The 16,410-nt window shown below is 45.9% G+C and overlaps 1 protein-coding gene across 1 annotated transcript in view; it reads right to left on the bottom strand.

Moving 5' to 3' along the window:
* The window catches only part of LOC128796673 (peroxidasin homolog), a 44,828-nt gene that overhangs the window by 10,732 nt on the left and 17,686 nt on the right, over window positions 1-16,410 (bottom strand). The window contains exons 5-14 of the mRNA XM_053958571.1: window positions 14,338-14,409; window positions 12,747-12,818; window positions 10,940-11,109; window positions 8,722-8,839; window positions 6,995-7,164; window positions 6,250-6,522; window positions 5,979-6,095; window positions 3,708-3,866; window positions 1,592-1,704; window positions 223-379 (exon numbers count right to left, since the gene is read on the bottom strand). Of these exons, the coding sequence (XP_053814546.1) occupies window positions 223-379; window positions 1,592-1,704; window positions 3,708-3,866; window positions 5,979-6,095; window positions 6,250-6,522; window positions 6,995-7,164; window positions 8,722-8,839; window positions 10,940-11,109; window positions 12,747-12,818; window positions 14,338-14,409 (1,421 nt within the window). The remainder of the gene's footprint in view (window positions 1-222; window positions 380-1,591; window positions 1,705-3,707; window positions 3,867-5,978; window positions 6,096-6,249; window positions 6,523-6,994; window positions 7,165-8,721; window positions 8,840-10,939; window positions 11,110-12,746; window positions 12,819-14,337; window positions 14,410-16,410) is intronic.

The following is a 16,410-nucleotide window of genomic DNA, read 5'->3' as shown; positions in this document are numbered from 1 at the left end:
TGGCTTTGCAGGGAGCAACTGCAGCTCAGCTGAGCAAACAGCGAGGGGCAGCTGGGAGGTGCGTGGGCTTTCACAACGAGGTGATCCAATCCAAAGGACCTGTCTGCAAAGAAGCTGAAGAAATAATTTCTTACATAATTATCTGCTCAAAGTGTAGCTGTCAACAGAGCACAGCACGCCCTTACACGGGAGGCAGAGAAGGCTCGGGGGGAGATACGGTACCGGTGATGGTGAGCTGCATGGCACTCGAGGTGAAGCCAAAGGGGTTCCTTGCTATGCACTCGTATCTGCCCTGGTCAGCCACACCCAGGTCCTGAATGGAGAGGGTCCCGTCCTGGCTGATGTGGAACTTGCCACTCTCTGTGATCTGGATGCCCTCCTGTTGCACCATCAAAAGACAGAAGCTGTGTCAGAGCATGGAAAGCTTCCCACCAGCCCAGCCTTCAGCCTGCTCAGCAAACCCGGGGATGGATGTGATGAACAAATGTGGCCACCAGATGTTAGCATTGCTCTTCCAGAGAAACCAGAGGGAAGTCCAAGGACACCTGTTCCTGATGGGACCCACAGTGAGGAGGTCCCTGCTCAGCTCCTTCCCCTGGCCCAGCCCAGGTTGTCCCCAGAGGACAGCCCACAGGACACCCCACCCAGACAGGCTGACTGGAACAAGTCCCAGGCCCTGATGCCCCACAGAGGTTTCATGGCACAGAATTAAACTGCAATGTTTTCAGTTTTAGGACAACATGAAACTGGTGGGTTTTTGCTGGCCTTGATCTGCAGATCCCAGCTTTTGCTGGCTCTGACTGCATCACTCAAACCTGACCTCTCAGCCTGGCTCGTGCCAGATGTGATTTTAGATTTTACTTTTTTAATTCTCCTGCTTCTTAACATCTTTCTGCTGCCCTGCCTGACCTCTCAGGCCCTTTCCTTCTGCTCCCACTGATGGTTGAGCCCACAGAAAGATGCAAAGAAAGAAAGCTGTTTCACCTCCCACCTGACTTTTGTGGGGTAAGTGTGGGTCAAGCATTTTCTGTGCCTGACTGTGCTCAAAGGCAGGGCAGGTAACAAGGAAAGTCCCAAGTGTTGTACTACAGAATAGCAGGAAAAAAGTCAGAAGAATTTAATCTAAGGAATTCTTGGAAAGGGCAGCCAGGCTGCCATGTGATTTTGAGGGGTCATGGCTTTGCCCCATCAAAGCTGGAGCCAACAAGCATCATCCAATACCATCAGCAGGAATCCTGGATATAAGGAAAAAACTACTTAGAAAAAAAATCAATTTTCAGAGTGTTGTTTTTTTGTTTTTTTTGTTTTTTTTTGTTTTTTTTTTTCCAGGGATGGTTAATCAAGTATTTATAACGTCCTGGGATGTCACTGGCTTCAAGTGACTCCTTTGGAAGGAAGAACTTGCTGCAAGGCTTTGAGCCTGAGAAACTGCAATGTTCTCTTAAAAAACCCCAGATCAGTGGGAATGTTGGTCTTTATCCACATGTATCGCAAAACTGATGAAACTGGGAGAGGTGTTGAAGGAGAGAGCTGGTTAATTCTCCCCCAGAGGAGCTGTCCCTCTCCCCAGTGATGTGAAATCACCACGTACCTTGACCCAGGTGATGGTGGGCCGAGGGTCTCCCTGGGCAGCGCAGGAAATGGAAACATCCTGGCCTGTCTCTGCCACCAGGTCTTGGGGGGGATGAAGGAACACCGGGATCACTGTGCAAAACAGGGGGAAAAGTCACTGGGGTGAAAAATACATCAAGGAAAATAGAGAAATCTGTGTGTGAAAAAACATCTCAGCATGGGGAAAGCAGAGCTGCTGCTCTTGCAAGGAATCCGCACAGGGGCAGCAGCAGCTCACCCTGTGCTCTCTGTCTCTCTACCAAGCTCTCTGTTCATAAATTTATGTAATTTATGTTCATTATTTTCTGCTTCTCTGCATCTCTACTTGGGGCAATTACACAGGAATGTGCTGCACCATTTAAAATCCTTAATTCAAAGGCTTTCTAGAAAAGATGCTCCAGCTGAAACAGGGATCATGACTTGCTTCAGGAACTATCAGATGAGGCTCTCTTGAAATATTAGTCAGGCTAGATTAAGTAATTATATTGATCTTGCTCGTTTTAAAATATTCTGTGAATTCTATGCTTGAAGCTTCACTAATTTCATGCATCTAGAATGTTTTCCTTCCCTCCAGTCTGCCATTAGTAAAACCCTGCCCTGTTAGTGAACAAGAAAGGAAGTTTGCTTATTTAGAAGAATAATTTGTAAGGAAAAAAAAGAAAATTAAGAAAGAGCATTAAAAAAAATTAAGGGAAAAAAAAAAGCTTTAATTAAGCAAAAGCATCCCTGTGTGACTTGTGTTTTACAGAGTCTTGATTTTAGGAAACCTAAATTTAGATTGAACTTATGACCTGGTAGGGAATTTGTAAGACAAATGTATCAAGAGCCAGAGTTAAATGTTTGCTAGAAGGAAGCATTATGTTTTACAGAATGTTTTGTTTGGAAAAGAATTTTGCAATTAATTCCATAGGAAACACAAAATTTTAAAATTGAAATATATATATATATATATATTTATATTTGTAAGAATTATATATATATACTATATATATAATATATATATTAGTAAGAATAATTATAATTTGAATTATATATAATTAGAATAATATATATAATAATTAGAATAATATATTATAATAATTCAAATTTTATATATATTAGTAAGAATTTAATTCATATACTTTTTTTGCAAATTATCCAGTTTTTAAAGAAAAATTATCCAATTTCCCTTTACCAAAGCAGTTTTCTCGATGACAACTCCCAAACTGCAGCAGCTTATTCCAATTTACAAACCTTGGCTCTCGGGAAACCTCTCCCACATTTCCCACCAGCTGATGGAGCCCTCATGGCCGGGTGCCTGCTCCCAGAGAAGAGCAAAATCCCACCCCATAGGAGAGGGGGCAGCCCCCTGACTGCTCAGATGGTTATTGACCACAAAACCAAATGAACACTGTGGATTTCTCTCTCGGGGTTCCTAAGGTCAGGGTGACCCCAAGAGAGATCGTAGAGAGTCTTTGCCTCCTTAGCCCGAACGCAGCCAAATGAACGGGCCTGGAACGCTTCCGATTGCGCTTTCAAGGTTGTTTATTTCTTCTTATCTAAACATGCTTTCTCTGACCTGCCGAGCTCTGGCTAGCAAGTCCACCCTGGCTGTCTGCCCCGAGCCCTGGGTGGCTCCCACATTATATACTCAAAACTCCGTGTCTATGTTTACAATTCCTTCACCAATTCCTATCATCTATGTTAGACAGCGAATCTCTACCTTAAACCAATAGAAAAGTTCCACCATAGAAATAGAAATAACCAATAGAAAAGTTCCACCAATAGAAAAGTTCCTCCAAGGCATGGAGGACAAGAAGAAAGGAGAAGGCTAGGACACACCCAAATTCCTCCATCTGTACCCCCTTGAACCCCATTCGAAAAATCCCAAAATTCTACTTTTCCACCCTGTGTTAGTTCAAGTATCACACTACTAAAACCCTTGTGACTCATACAAAATTGACAGCCCTTTCCACAGGCTAAAATCAAAGCCACAGATGCTTTTGACTTCATGCCAGAGTCTCCTAGACCCTTGTCAGGGTCTCGAGACAGCCAGGGCAGCCAGAGGGATGTCCTGGACTCCGACAGGTCACCGCCCCTCTGCCAGCCCAGCTCACCTCGCGGCGTCACCGAGAGCTGCACCGGGAGGGTCCTGACGCCGATGGCGCTGATGGCGTGGCACTCGTACTGCCCGTGGTCGTGCAGGGCCACCCGCCCCACCCGCAGCGTGCCCGTGGCCAGCACGCTGTGCCGCCGGTCACTCGGCAAGGGCCCACCTGGGTGAGCAAGCAGCTCGTTAATTCCCTCATCCCACTGATGCCAAAATGGTTTTTGCTTTTGTGTGCTCTTCGTATCTGCTCGTGGCTCTGGAGGCTGGTGTTGGATGGTTATAAAGGTTCCTAACTCTGGCGCTTTTCCTATTAGACAAACAAATTCCCTGAGGGCCGGTTCTGATCTTGCTTCTTATGGGAATCAAGGACAAGACACCTTCCCAAGACATTTCTCATGTATTAGACATAAAAACTAGAAACGAGGGAGGCTTCAGAAGGGGTTGAACCAAGAGGGGGAATGACTTCACTGCCTGTGTTTCTAACTGGGGATTCTTGTCAATTATGTGAATTTGCTGAACTTATAACACACTACTTGCCCTATGTCACATGTGCTTTGACACGTGTGCATTTTCAGTACATTTCAGTGTGCAATTTGCCATATTTTCACCTGGATGCCTCCAGTTAAAGACCTGCTTTTATATGACTTCCTATATTAATATTGTCTCAAAAGTGTTTTGTGTTGTTTTTAGATTTTGAAGGCATCACCATCACTGGAGGGGCCTGTGTGATAGTCACACATTTCATTTCCTTCCCAGCATCAATTGCCCTGAAATACCACCTTTACACACTGAGTTGTCTTGTCTGATCAGCTGGGAAGAGCTGGAACCCTTTTTCTTTCCTCCTAAGTATTTTCTGAGTGCAACCTGCAGATTTTTTGACCCTTGATGGATAGCAAATCACTCTTTAATTATCCAAACTCTCTGTTTCATCAAATAAATGGGAACATCTGGCATTGTCTTTCTAAATCTGTCGGTCTTATTTTTTGGTTTGGAAGCAGTTGTTTCAATATTTTCTCTCTTTCAGGACAAAAACTGAGAACTAAAACACTTTAATAAACCCAAATAAAATTATCAAAATTTGTCAGGCTAGCAACTTTTTTTTTATATACTCCATTTTCCTCCATTTATTCATCCTCTGCTTATTCATCCCAAATCCAAAAGCCCCTACACTCTCAAAGTGGCTTTGAGATGAGAAATGCTCTTCTCAATGCTCCCCTCATCTTGCTTTCAGCATGTGTAAAACTTCGTTGTTTTTTTATTTATGGAGTGCTGAGTGCAAAGCTGGTCACAAAGCAGTTATGAACCTCACTTCTTGTCACTGTGCTCCTTTCCACGTGCCTAAGGTATGTTTTCTGGGAAGTGGAGGAAAACAGGTTAAAGGAGATGGAGAACATGCTGGAAGAGCAGAATTTCAGCTTGTCCTTCTTAACTCCATGTCAGGGCCTTTGCTGTGGAAGCTGGAACACAATACCCACAAACTCTCCACAGCCCTAAACCATTAATTATGGCTTGTGAAGCATAAGGAAAATTTGGAGGACCTCTGGGCCAAGCATTATTGGCTTCTGTCCCAGAAAGTGTTGGATGAGATCAGTTCAGTGGAGCCAGCATTAACAATTATTTGAGACTTTAAAAGTTCACCACCACCTGTTGTCCCAAAATCTTTTTTTCCTAAGCTATGAGAAAACTCTGAGGTGTGCCAGTGAAAGGTGCCCTTCTGCAACGTGCTCCACAAGGGCAGCAAATCAAGGACAATGACACAGAGCTGGCACATGGTGGTACTGCAAAAGGAAGAGGTGGAATAATCCCCAGAAGTGTCAAAAAAAAAAAAGTGTAGATTTGGCATTTAGGGACACAGTTTAGTGGTGAATGTGGCAGAACTGGGTTAAAGGCTGGAATTCATGATCTTAGAGGTCTTTTCCCACTCAAACAATTCTGTGATTGATATCCACTGACTGGGAGTGTCCAGACCTTGCCTTTTCAGAGGAGGTGGGAAACCACTGCAGGAAGAAGTGTAAGGGCTTTCCATGGGTTTCATGCTGATGAAAGCCATCACGCTCTTTCCTTGTGACAGAGACCCAAGATGCTCCTTCCTCAGTGCTTAACACCATCCTTGGTGACGTACAACACACCTCCTAGTGGGACTGGGTCTGTGCAGGTCACAATTTGTCCTTGCCACCACTGCAAGCCACCACCCTGGACCAGCAGCTCAGCTGTTCCCACCCACACCCCGTGGATGATGGCATGGGAGAGAGAAGCCACAAGTCAAGTGAGGCAGTACCTGCTCTTGTCCAGGTAATCACTGGGGGAGGGTGACCCTCAGCAGAGCAGGGGAAATCCACACTTTGTCCCTCAGTTACTGTCTGATCCGTGGGAATGACAAGAAACCTGGGAGAATCTGGAAGGGAAAGCAATGACTGGGCAGCAGGAAACACTCAGGCAGCAAACTCAGGGAGCAGAACCAGTCACAAGACCCAAATACAGCCCACTGACCAAACGCTGTGTGCCAGAAATGTCCCAGAACCCTCACAGGATCATCTGGGAGCCCTCACCTTGCACTATGATCCTTGCTGTGGCCTGGATGGATCCCTCGGAGTTGCTGGCATTGCAGTTGTACTGCCCCTGGTCCGAGAAGGTGACGTTCTGAATGAAGAGTCCTCCAGAGCTGGTGATGGTGAAACGGGAATCCTGTGGCAGAGGAGAGCCCGTGCCAAGGGTCCAGCTGATGCGAGGGTGGGGGTGCCCAGAGACCCCACACTCCAGGGTGACACTTTCCCCAACCAGTACTTCGGTGTTCTGTGGCTGGATCACAAAAGTGGGTTTGGCTGGAAGGAAAGGAGAGCTTTAGGAACCACCTCTGCTGCCTGCTCACTGATGGACAGAAGTTGCTTGGACTCCCACTCTGGGGAGTGCAGTTCAGCAATCCACTCTGGTTCTTCCCTGACATCCAAATCCTCGCTGTGAGCAATGCTCCCAGCATCTTCCTACCACCTCCTCACACCCATTCACCCAGTGCTGGAGCATCCCCATGCCCATGTCCCCTTCACCCTGGTGCTGCAGAATTCATCCCGAACTTCAAACTCTCTCCCCAATCCCAAATTACCGTCACTCTCTAAGTACCCCTCTTCCCACTCCAGTGGGAGCCCCTGAAGCTCAGGCCTCGCTTGGCTGTCGTCACTCTCTCCCCCAGGTCACCAAGAACATCCTGGCACATACAAAGCTGGGACTGACTCTGATTTAGCTCCATTCCCATCCCCAACCCCCCAGGTTGTAAAGTGGTGCACAAAGCTCAGTTACATGGGGTGCCAAAATAGCGCAGCACGACTTCCTGTGTCTTGACCTCCCCAGCAACGTTCTTGGCCATGCACTGGTAGACGCCTTTGTCCGACTCCTTGGTGTTCTGGATCATCAAGGTACCATCTTGCAACAGGTTCAGGCGGTTGTCATCTTTCATGTCAATCTTATTGCTGAAAAAACAGCCACAAACAGGCAAAATCTCAAGGGAATAAAGACTGGTGGTCCCCCCCTGGGGGGATCTGGGGGCTTTGCATTGCAGTAAGTTGGTGTTTCTTGGAGCTATTCTGAGACTTCATGAAATTTGCAGCAAGAGTTCTGATTCACAGCGCTGAACTGCAGCTCCAGCTCTGATTTGCTCCCTGGGTGAGCTGCTTTTTCTCTCCCCACTGATTACAGAGGACATTTGCAGCTCATCAGGAGAGCACCCTGTTCCCATGTCACAGCATCACTGCCATTGTCAGGGCGTCCTGGCCCGGAAAGCCTGTTCTCCTTACTCACTATGTGCAAATTTAACAATGAATTAATATTGTTCTTGTGTGCAGCCATTGCTATTCAAACTCGAGGCTCAAAGGCCTGAGAGGAGCAAAAAGCTCTGAGAAGTCACCATGGGACCCCAACACAGCTTGGACTCCAACCCAGCCTGAGAGCTGTGAAACATCTTCCTTCTCTCTGCAATGACCTGTGACTCCTGGATCCCAGCCCGTGGCAGAAGGTCCCAGTGCTGCATCCCATTTGTCGCAGCACTTAGGAATCTTGGATGGCTGCAGATGATGGAAAGGGAAGAAGGGACCCCTCTCCCCCTAGGACAAAAGCTGAACCCACTATGCAATCTAATCTGCTTGCTGGGCATTTATTTAATTCCCCTGGTGTCTCCTCACTCCAGCCATAACTCGTTTGTTGAACATTTATTATCATTATCCTTCTTACAATGCTGTCTTTGGGAGCCTGCCAGCATTTCCCTAACAAAACCTTCCTTCCAAAGGGACTTAACTCAGCCATAAACTTTTGCTCTGGGCTGAAACTCTGCCTGGTGGGGGGCTTGCTGAAGAAGCACACATTGATCATTTTTTATTAATAACCGAGCCCTGCTCAGGCTTCACCAGACAAGCTCATAAAGCAGCAAAGCAGCTTCACTTCCACAGTGGGTGCAGAATATTTTATTGTGCAGCATTTCCCAGAACACTCTGGCATCTAGCACATAACCTATACACGAATTTGCAAATTCTGTCCTTCACTGGAGCACAGCAATTTTTCCCTTTGGAAAGAAACCTCATACCTAGCACAGTCAGCCTTTAGTGAGAAGCATTTCAGCAGTTACCAAATGGCAAGCATGGTGGCTGAGAGCAACATGGAACTCTAATTTTATTTTTTTTCCTGATCAAAAGACAACTGCTTGCAGCCTGCAGAATATGTTTATAGGAAAGTTATAAGCCCTTGGAATCCATTACAAATGCAGATGAAATATTTCAAATGCAGATGAAAACACCACTTGGATTACGTGGTCACCAGAGAATGCTGTTAAAAGGAAGGTAAATATAACCCATGAAAAAAAATTATTTTTTCTTTTTTTTTTTTTTTTTTTTTTTGTTTGTTTTTTTGTTTTTGTTTTTGTTTTTGTTTTTTGTTTTTACTGTTGTGTGAAACAACTTTTGTAATTACAGGCAGGCACTGAAGAGCTCAGTGCTTGAAAGCCTTTCCCACCCCAGGGCTTCTTCTATGTGACTTACTTGTTGTGCAGCCAAATAATGGCAGGCTTTGGGTTGCCTTCTGCCCTGCAGGTGAAATAAACTGTGTTTCCCAGGAGCACATCGACGTCCTGAGGTTCTGAGGTTATTCGTGGCCTCTCTGCAAAAGATCATTTGAACACAAGCCTGTCCAAAGCAGCACAAAACTACCTGCAGCCCCGCTGGGGTATGGTGGGGCACACAACACCCATCCTGCAATGCCCCAAGAAACAGGCACCAGGCACAGCCCCAGGGACAGCTGCATCCCCTCAGAGCCACCCCAAAACTCACTAGCACCTGCAAATATCACAGAGGAATAGCATCATTCACCTGTAAAGGCCCTGGGGAATTGCTGCTGTGCCTATTCCCAGTAGTTGGGCAGTGGATCAGTTCCCACAGTCCTGGCTGTACAGGGGTTCATTAAGGAGCTGGTCCCAGTCTCCCCCCAAAGAAGCAAAGAAGTCAGTAGCATCCTCACTTGGGTTGTTTTTCTGCCCTTGGCAGCCTGCAGCTTTCTGCTCCACCTGAACACAGAGCCAGCTCCCTGCAAACCACACCACTGCCTTCCCAACAGGATTTTATTCATTATGGCTTAATTCATCATCCTGTTCCTATCCAGCCAAGCCTTTCACTGTGTTCTTCACTTTGAGATGTATTCAAGCACCAAGAAAGTTAAACATTGAAAGGATGTGCTGAAATAGGGAAGAATTTATGGACAAGCCCTGGAGTGCTTGAGCTTGATTAAAAAAGCTTATCCATTTCACAATCTGCAAGTTCACCAGTACTCCAGTCAAAGCAGCTGGATTATTCCTAAAACTGAGAACCTGTCACCTCCTCCAATGGAAGGGCAGTGTCCTCACTTCTCAGACCACAAGTTAATGGCTCAGAAAAAAATCCCCAAAAGCAAATCCAGCACAGCCCAAACCCAGCACAGCTCAAACCCAGCACAGCCCCACGGTACAAAACACTGACCCAGGGCAGATTTGACCCTGTGCCTCACAGCTGCTCAAAGCCATGGGTTAATGGTACCAGCAGCTTTCAGACTGACTCAAATATCAGCCACCTGCATGGGTAGAGCTCTGTGCTGAACTCTGTATCATTTGTCTTCCCAGCTGGCACACCACCAGAGTGAACGCCAAATGCCAGCAAAATCTTCCCACCAGGTGCTCTGGTAATTTGACAGACACCCCACTGTGTTTCCATGCCTAAACCAGAACAAATTTGCACTAACAGCTGTACTGTGGCACTGGGAGTGTGTTGGGGACAGCTTGCTGTGTGGCACAGCCACTCCATGTGTCCCCAGCTGCTTTCCCTAGGCCCTTCCTATCCCCCCTTCCCTTGAGGTCACAGACCTGTTTGTGCCAACTCAAATCTTTGCATGGCTGTGCCCTATATTAATCTGTGAAATGGTCTTTTTTTTTTTTTTTTTTTTTTTTAAATAATGAAGTCATAAGAGAAAACTGAATTCAATGGAGAGCTCTTCAAAATCCAGCTGAGCTCACACATTTGGCTCACAGCAGGGCCATGCACATCTGGATTGCCATATCCAGGGGGGAAGCTAAAAGCCAGCCCATGTAGGTGGGAATTTCTCAAACTGACTCTACCAGCAGCAAAGCACCATGGAACTACAGCCAATGTTTGTGCCAACCTCCAATTAAAAATCAGAGTTTTGTCTTACCTCCACTTAAAAATCAGAGATTTGTCTTTTTCTGTATGAAATAACTAATTTTAAGATTTTTTCGGAACAAAACCTGATTTAAAATTCTAAATTTAAAGCATCACAGCCTAACAAAATCCATCAGTTACACCACAGTCAAACACAGCATTCAGCTCCATATCCACAATGCTCTCCCTCACGTTTCCAGTTGTTTCCTGCCACTGCAGCTCTCCCAGTGTTCCCCTTCTGTTCAGCCTAATGTGGGGTATTTCCTCTGGATCCTGGTTTAGCCACTGGTGCAGCAGATCCTTTAGCAGCCCTACTCTATGCAAAAAGCCAAGACAACACCCACCAGCCAAAACAAAGCTGCCTCCAACACCCCTGGGAATATCAGCTTCCTCCTGCAGCCCCACTGGGATTTTCCCATTTCAGCAGCGAAGGAGGGAGAAATCAGGATGCCAGCAGAGGGCAGAGGGAGGAAAGGGGCTGGAGGAAGCAATTCCCAGAGCAAAGCCCAGCTCCAGGGGCTGAGGGTGGCCGACGGAGGGGGGTGACCTCGCTCACCACAGTTGAACTCCTGGGCGGTCAGGGTGGCGATGGAGCGGCCGTGCAGCTCGCGCGGAGCCTCGCAGGTGGCAGCGCTCTGGATTCTGCCCTGCTCTGCATATTGCTTCAGCAGCTCTGCCAGCCACAGCAGGTCACAGTCACAGAACAGGGAGTTGGAGTCCAGCCGCCTGCAACAGCCAGGAAAAGGCAGCTGAGTGCCCAGCCTCCAGCTGCTGTGCTGCCTCCTCCAGGGGAGACAGCCCTCCGGAGTGAAGGGTCACCTGGGTGGTTTGCCCTGCATTTGATTCTATCCCAGGTGAAAATTTGAGATATCTCATTGCCACGATGGTTAAGTGGGATGCTTAGCCAATTAGAAAGATTTAATTGAAAAGCTACCACCAACCATTCCAGTTTCAAATAGAAATGATTCAGTCAAACTGGATTATGCAGTTTTGGACTACCTGAGACACTGAAATGTTGGATTTTTCCCTGGGATGGAGATTTCAACCTTTACTGAATTCTGTGAGAACTGCCTCTGTTGCAGCTTTTTTCTTTTAGCTCCAAAAAACCCTCCCCATTTATTTATGTGTGGATGGATCAGACCCTTCCTGTAACCAGCTGTGTGGGCTTGCAGCATTTCTGCACAACTGGAAGAACTTTTATTACTGCAACACAAGCCTGAACCACAGCAAATGGAGTTCCAGTGACCTCCCAGTGCCCCCAGCCTCTTCCCTGCACTGACCTCATTCCTAGGAGCAGTGCTATCCATGAGGATAAATGAGGACTACAGGAGGATTAGTTTGTGCCTTCTTCCCCACTGACAGTTTTACAGTTGATGGGTCTGGGCAATTGTCGTGGTTTTCAAAACCAGCACAGCCATCCAAAACCAACCAACCAACCAACCAAAACAAAAAAAAACCAAAAAAAACAAACAAAAAACAAACAAACAAAAAACCCAAACAAAAAAACAAAACAAAAAAAAAAGGACAAAAAAATAAAAAAGAAAGGAAGAAAATTCTAACACTTTCAGGGTCACATATTTGAGAATGTGAGATTTCACACGGGGCCATGACCGAGTATTTTACAGACATCCCATCTTTTTCTCTGGCACCTACAGACAGCATTTCACAAGATATTCCCTGTTAAAGAGAAGTGAAGCATTTTACCTGCTTACAGAAATCACTGAGGGCAGCAGTGAGAAATACACTACTTTATTGTACTTGAAAATCATGGCAGAACACCAAAATTCTTTACCTTTTGCATTTTTTTTCCTCCAAAACACATCATAGAACTTATTTCCAGAGATCGTAAAGGCAAAGCAAGAAAGAAGTAAGCTTAAGAGACAGACAGGTTATGTGGGAATGGCACCCTGGGGAATTCCTGCATGGAAAGGGAATCATGCCCCTTGGCACTCCTTTGACTAATTTCAATCTAGAAAACAAGCCTTTTCTTTTATGACTATGATTTTTCTAAGCATGTTAGATACTGATCTACAGACATGTTCAAGGTCATATCTGTGACCTGGACTTTCTACATTTTTCAAGGAGGTTTTATGGGTTCAAACTGTTGTGAAGACTTTCCAGGAACGTTCATTCCTGTGGCATCATTAAGCTGTAAGCTGATTATAATTAGACACTAGCATAAAGAAACTTCTAACTGCTTAAATAAGCTTTCAGGTCCAATCAAAACTGTTTTATAAACTTAGCAGCGACCTTAGAAGTGCAACAACTAAAAGCTTTTCCAACCAGGCACATTCTTCCTCAGGTCCTGCCCATCTGATTGAAGATAAACAAGTCCTCTTTGCAGGCAATATTTTTTTACTTACAGCCTTTTGAGGGATTCCAGTTGAGAGAATGTCCCTGGATGAATCCTGGAAATCTTGTTGTTGTGCAAGAATCTGCAGTGGGAGAAGCCATGCCAAAGCATGATTCAGTATTTGCACTGTGAGCATGATAAAACCCCAGGTCACAACTCAGTTTAAATGCAATGGTCACTCATCAAAACAGAGCTCAGTTTTTAAATTCCATGTTTGTTTCCATGAGCAGGAGGGATTTCATCCCTTGGTGGGTGTGACATAATTTGCCAGAGCCGAGAGCGGGTGTGGGCTGGAAAGAGTGACTCAGGATGTGATGGAACAGGTTTAAACTGGACCCTTCCAATTTCTCTGCACAGGGAGGAGAAAGGGCACAAAATCCCCTCAGATTGGACCCAACCTGTGTTTTCTGGGTCTGGGTCTGCTCCAGTTTAGAAGGGACCTTTTCCTTCCCCTGTGAAGATGATGTGACAATTCCACAAGGGCAGCCATTGGTGTTAGACAACTCCTGCCTCCTGCCTTAGACTCCACGTAGTTAGTAGCCCAAATCCATGAGCAAATATAATTCAGACAACAGCCACCCAAACTGGGCTTATTTCTGAACAAAAATGAGGGAAATTCTCACTTCCAGAATCTTAGCACACACATAAAAGTCTCCAGTTCTTAGGGAGAAACCCTGACTGTGCTAAAATGCACAATCTCAGTGGAGACCAAGAGGGGATAATTAACTCCCCATTCCCATAATGGTGGGGGAATTTATTTGTGTTGGTTACATCTAAAACTCATAAGAGACCATTGATAAAAGAGATGTAGCAATTTTAGTAGGTGATGGAACAGGAGAGAACACAAAAGCAGCACAGCTCGAGTGCAAATGTCTGCACACACATGTGTGCACCAGAGTCCAGCCTGGCTGCCCAGCCTGGAGGCTGAAAAACCTTCCTTTAAATTTTAAATCCAGAATTTTTGTTGGATCCAATACAGTGACTGAGATCAGCCATGTACTGATCCAGGTCTGAATTTTCCTAAGGGTGTGGGATCCCACAATTTTATTTCTTTGGCATGTATGGATATAAGGCACATTTCCACACAGCCCAGAAAAGTCTGCAGGTTTCCCCACTGAGTGGGAACCACACATGGACTGTTCTGCTGGTGGCTCCATTACTGCTAGAAGCAATTCTGGGGAGCAGGAGTCTCCATTTCCTTACTGCTTTCAAGAAGGATGTGTGTTTTTCTTGTTAGACTTTCTTCTGACTCTATCCCTTTTCCACCCGTTTTTTTTTAGCTCATTCTGCCCAACAGTGACTAACATTGCTGACTTTATGCTCAAAGTAAAATTTCACTTGGCTTGACCAGCTGTAGGACTTTTTGCAGATTTACTCCTATTTAGATGGAAACCTGAACATAACATAAAATGGGAAATTCCCTTCACATCCTCAGTCACCCTCCTACTCGGCAATTATGCAAAATCTCTTTCTTTAAAGAAGTTTCTTTTTGCATTTTGGAGACCACACTCCATGCTACCGAAACTGCTACACTAAATAAAAGGATTTTTTCCCCTTCTCCTCACCCTCATAGTCCCAAGAAATATCCCATCTTTACTCACAGCCTTTCAAGTTTAGGCAGGTCACTAAAAGTCTCCAGCTCCAGACTTTCCAGGTTGTTGAAATGCAGGTACCTGTGACACAGAAATCACACACAGATTGCAATTTCAGACACACTAGATCTTCCCAGATCTACCCACCAGTGCCCCCTCATCTCAGGGCAGGTGCTGAGAACCAGAATCCATGTTAGTGTCTCCAGTTTCCACAGGCAAACACAGTAGCCAACATGGCTTTTCTGCTAATACAGTCTAATATTTTTAGTTCCACTGAAATCCAAAGTGTGACCAGAGGCCTAGGGCTCTTCCTGCCTTTCCCAGGTCACCCCTTGCCATCAAGAAAAGAAACACGGTGCCTGCAGAATCACCACCATTCCTGAGCCTCCCTGTTGCCATGAGCTGTGACATTCACCAGCACAACTGACACATTCCTGACCTTCAGATGGATTTTTTACAGTCCCCAAATTGCCTAAACTGTTCCCCTTTATTTTACACAGGCATAAATTTCACAGCAGACACAGATTAATCACAGATCTACAAATACTCATTCTGCTATTGTAGCTGACTGCATTGAGAAATAATTGCCTAAGCCTCCACATGGCTGTTTGATTTGTAATGGAAGGATTCATGATAAATGGTCCAGTATCAGAGAGGGTGACTCAGATTCTGCACTGGAGGGTCACAGTGGGGAACACAGGGACGTGCTCTAATCACTCGCAGATGCCTGCTGAGATTGCTCTGGACCTTGAGAAAAGCATCTGATCCTGTCCATCACTCGGGTTATACTTTTTCTTGAAAAGCTGGCTCGTGGGGACAGGAAAACAGGGCAGGATTTGAGCAAAGCTATTTCTTCTGGAGTTAAGCCTTCCTGAGATTGAAAACAGATGGGACTTTCAGCGGGTTGTTTGTTGGTTTTGTGGGTTTGTTGGTTTTGTTTTTTTTCTTTTATTCGTGACATCAAGTCTGGAATGCTCATGCTGAAATATCCCTGTGGGCAGCATCAGCTCTCCAAGCTCAGCTGAGAGCCAGTTTCAGCTTCCTAAATTTTCTCCCAGGCATCCTTGCTGAGTTGGCTGATGAAAAACCACATTGTACACAAGCTTGGTAGCACACCTATTGCTAGGATTGCCTCAATCTTCCTATTATGCTCTGTCCTCTTGTGCTGTCAACCTGGGGAACAAGCTGGATCCCATTCCTTTTACAGCAAAATCCTTGGTTACATTCTGGCCCTATAAATGCTGCGGCTGGGAACAATTCAGGAATGAGACCAGTTTCACCTTTGGTCCCTGCTCTCCAGTGATACAAGTAATTCCTATATTTCAATTCTTTAGGAAGAATAAATCATTAGGAAGGAATTGTTCCCTGTGAGGGTGTTGAGGCCCTGGCACAGGCTGCCCAGAGAAGCTGTGTCTGCCCCAGCCCTGGAAGTGTCCAAGGCCAGGTAGGATGGGCCTGGAAGCAGCCTGGGATAGTGGAAGGTGTCCCTGCCCATGGCAGGGGTTGGAATTAAATGAGCTCAAAGATCTCTTCCAAGCCAAACCATTCCACATTTCTATGATTCAAATATCCAAACTCACACTCTCTCCACCAATAAGAAAAATCCAATCCCAGTTTAGGGAGGTACTTCAGAAGAGTCAGACCTCAGTCTGCCCATCTCACCTCGAGAGTGGTGCACTAAGAGTCAAAAACCAAAACTTCTTTGAATAAACAGCAGAGCTTTGCTGTACACAGAAGGGGAGCAAATGGGGACTGTTGGAGTGATGGACTCCAGCTGCCAGGAAAACACACGAGGCTCCCTCCATCCCAGATTCAGCACAGAGTGCCACACAGCTTGAGGGAAGGTCATTACTGGGTTTGTTTGGATCCATCATCTTCCCCCACTGCAATTTCCAGATGCTTTGCAGCATGGGAGCATCACCATCCTGGTAGCTCCCAGGAATACTCGGCTGCCCCAGCTCCCAGCTTGCACTTCATCCATCCATTCCCAGCAGAGCTTTGGATGCGAGAGAAACTCAACCAGCACCCTCAATTGAAGTGAAGGACCAGATCTGACTCTCTGCTCAAGGAATCCCCAGACAC

Source organism: Vidua chalybeata, chromosome 17 (assembly GCF_026979565.1).
Source record: "Vidua chalybeata isolate OUT-0048 chromosome 17, bVidCha1 merged haplotype, whole genome shotgun sequence".
Classification (NCBI taxonomy): domain Eukaryota; kingdom Metazoa; phylum Chordata; class Aves; order Passeriformes; family Viduidae; genus Vidua; species Vidua chalybeata.
This window is presented reverse-complemented; position numbering and strand designations above follow the sequence as displayed.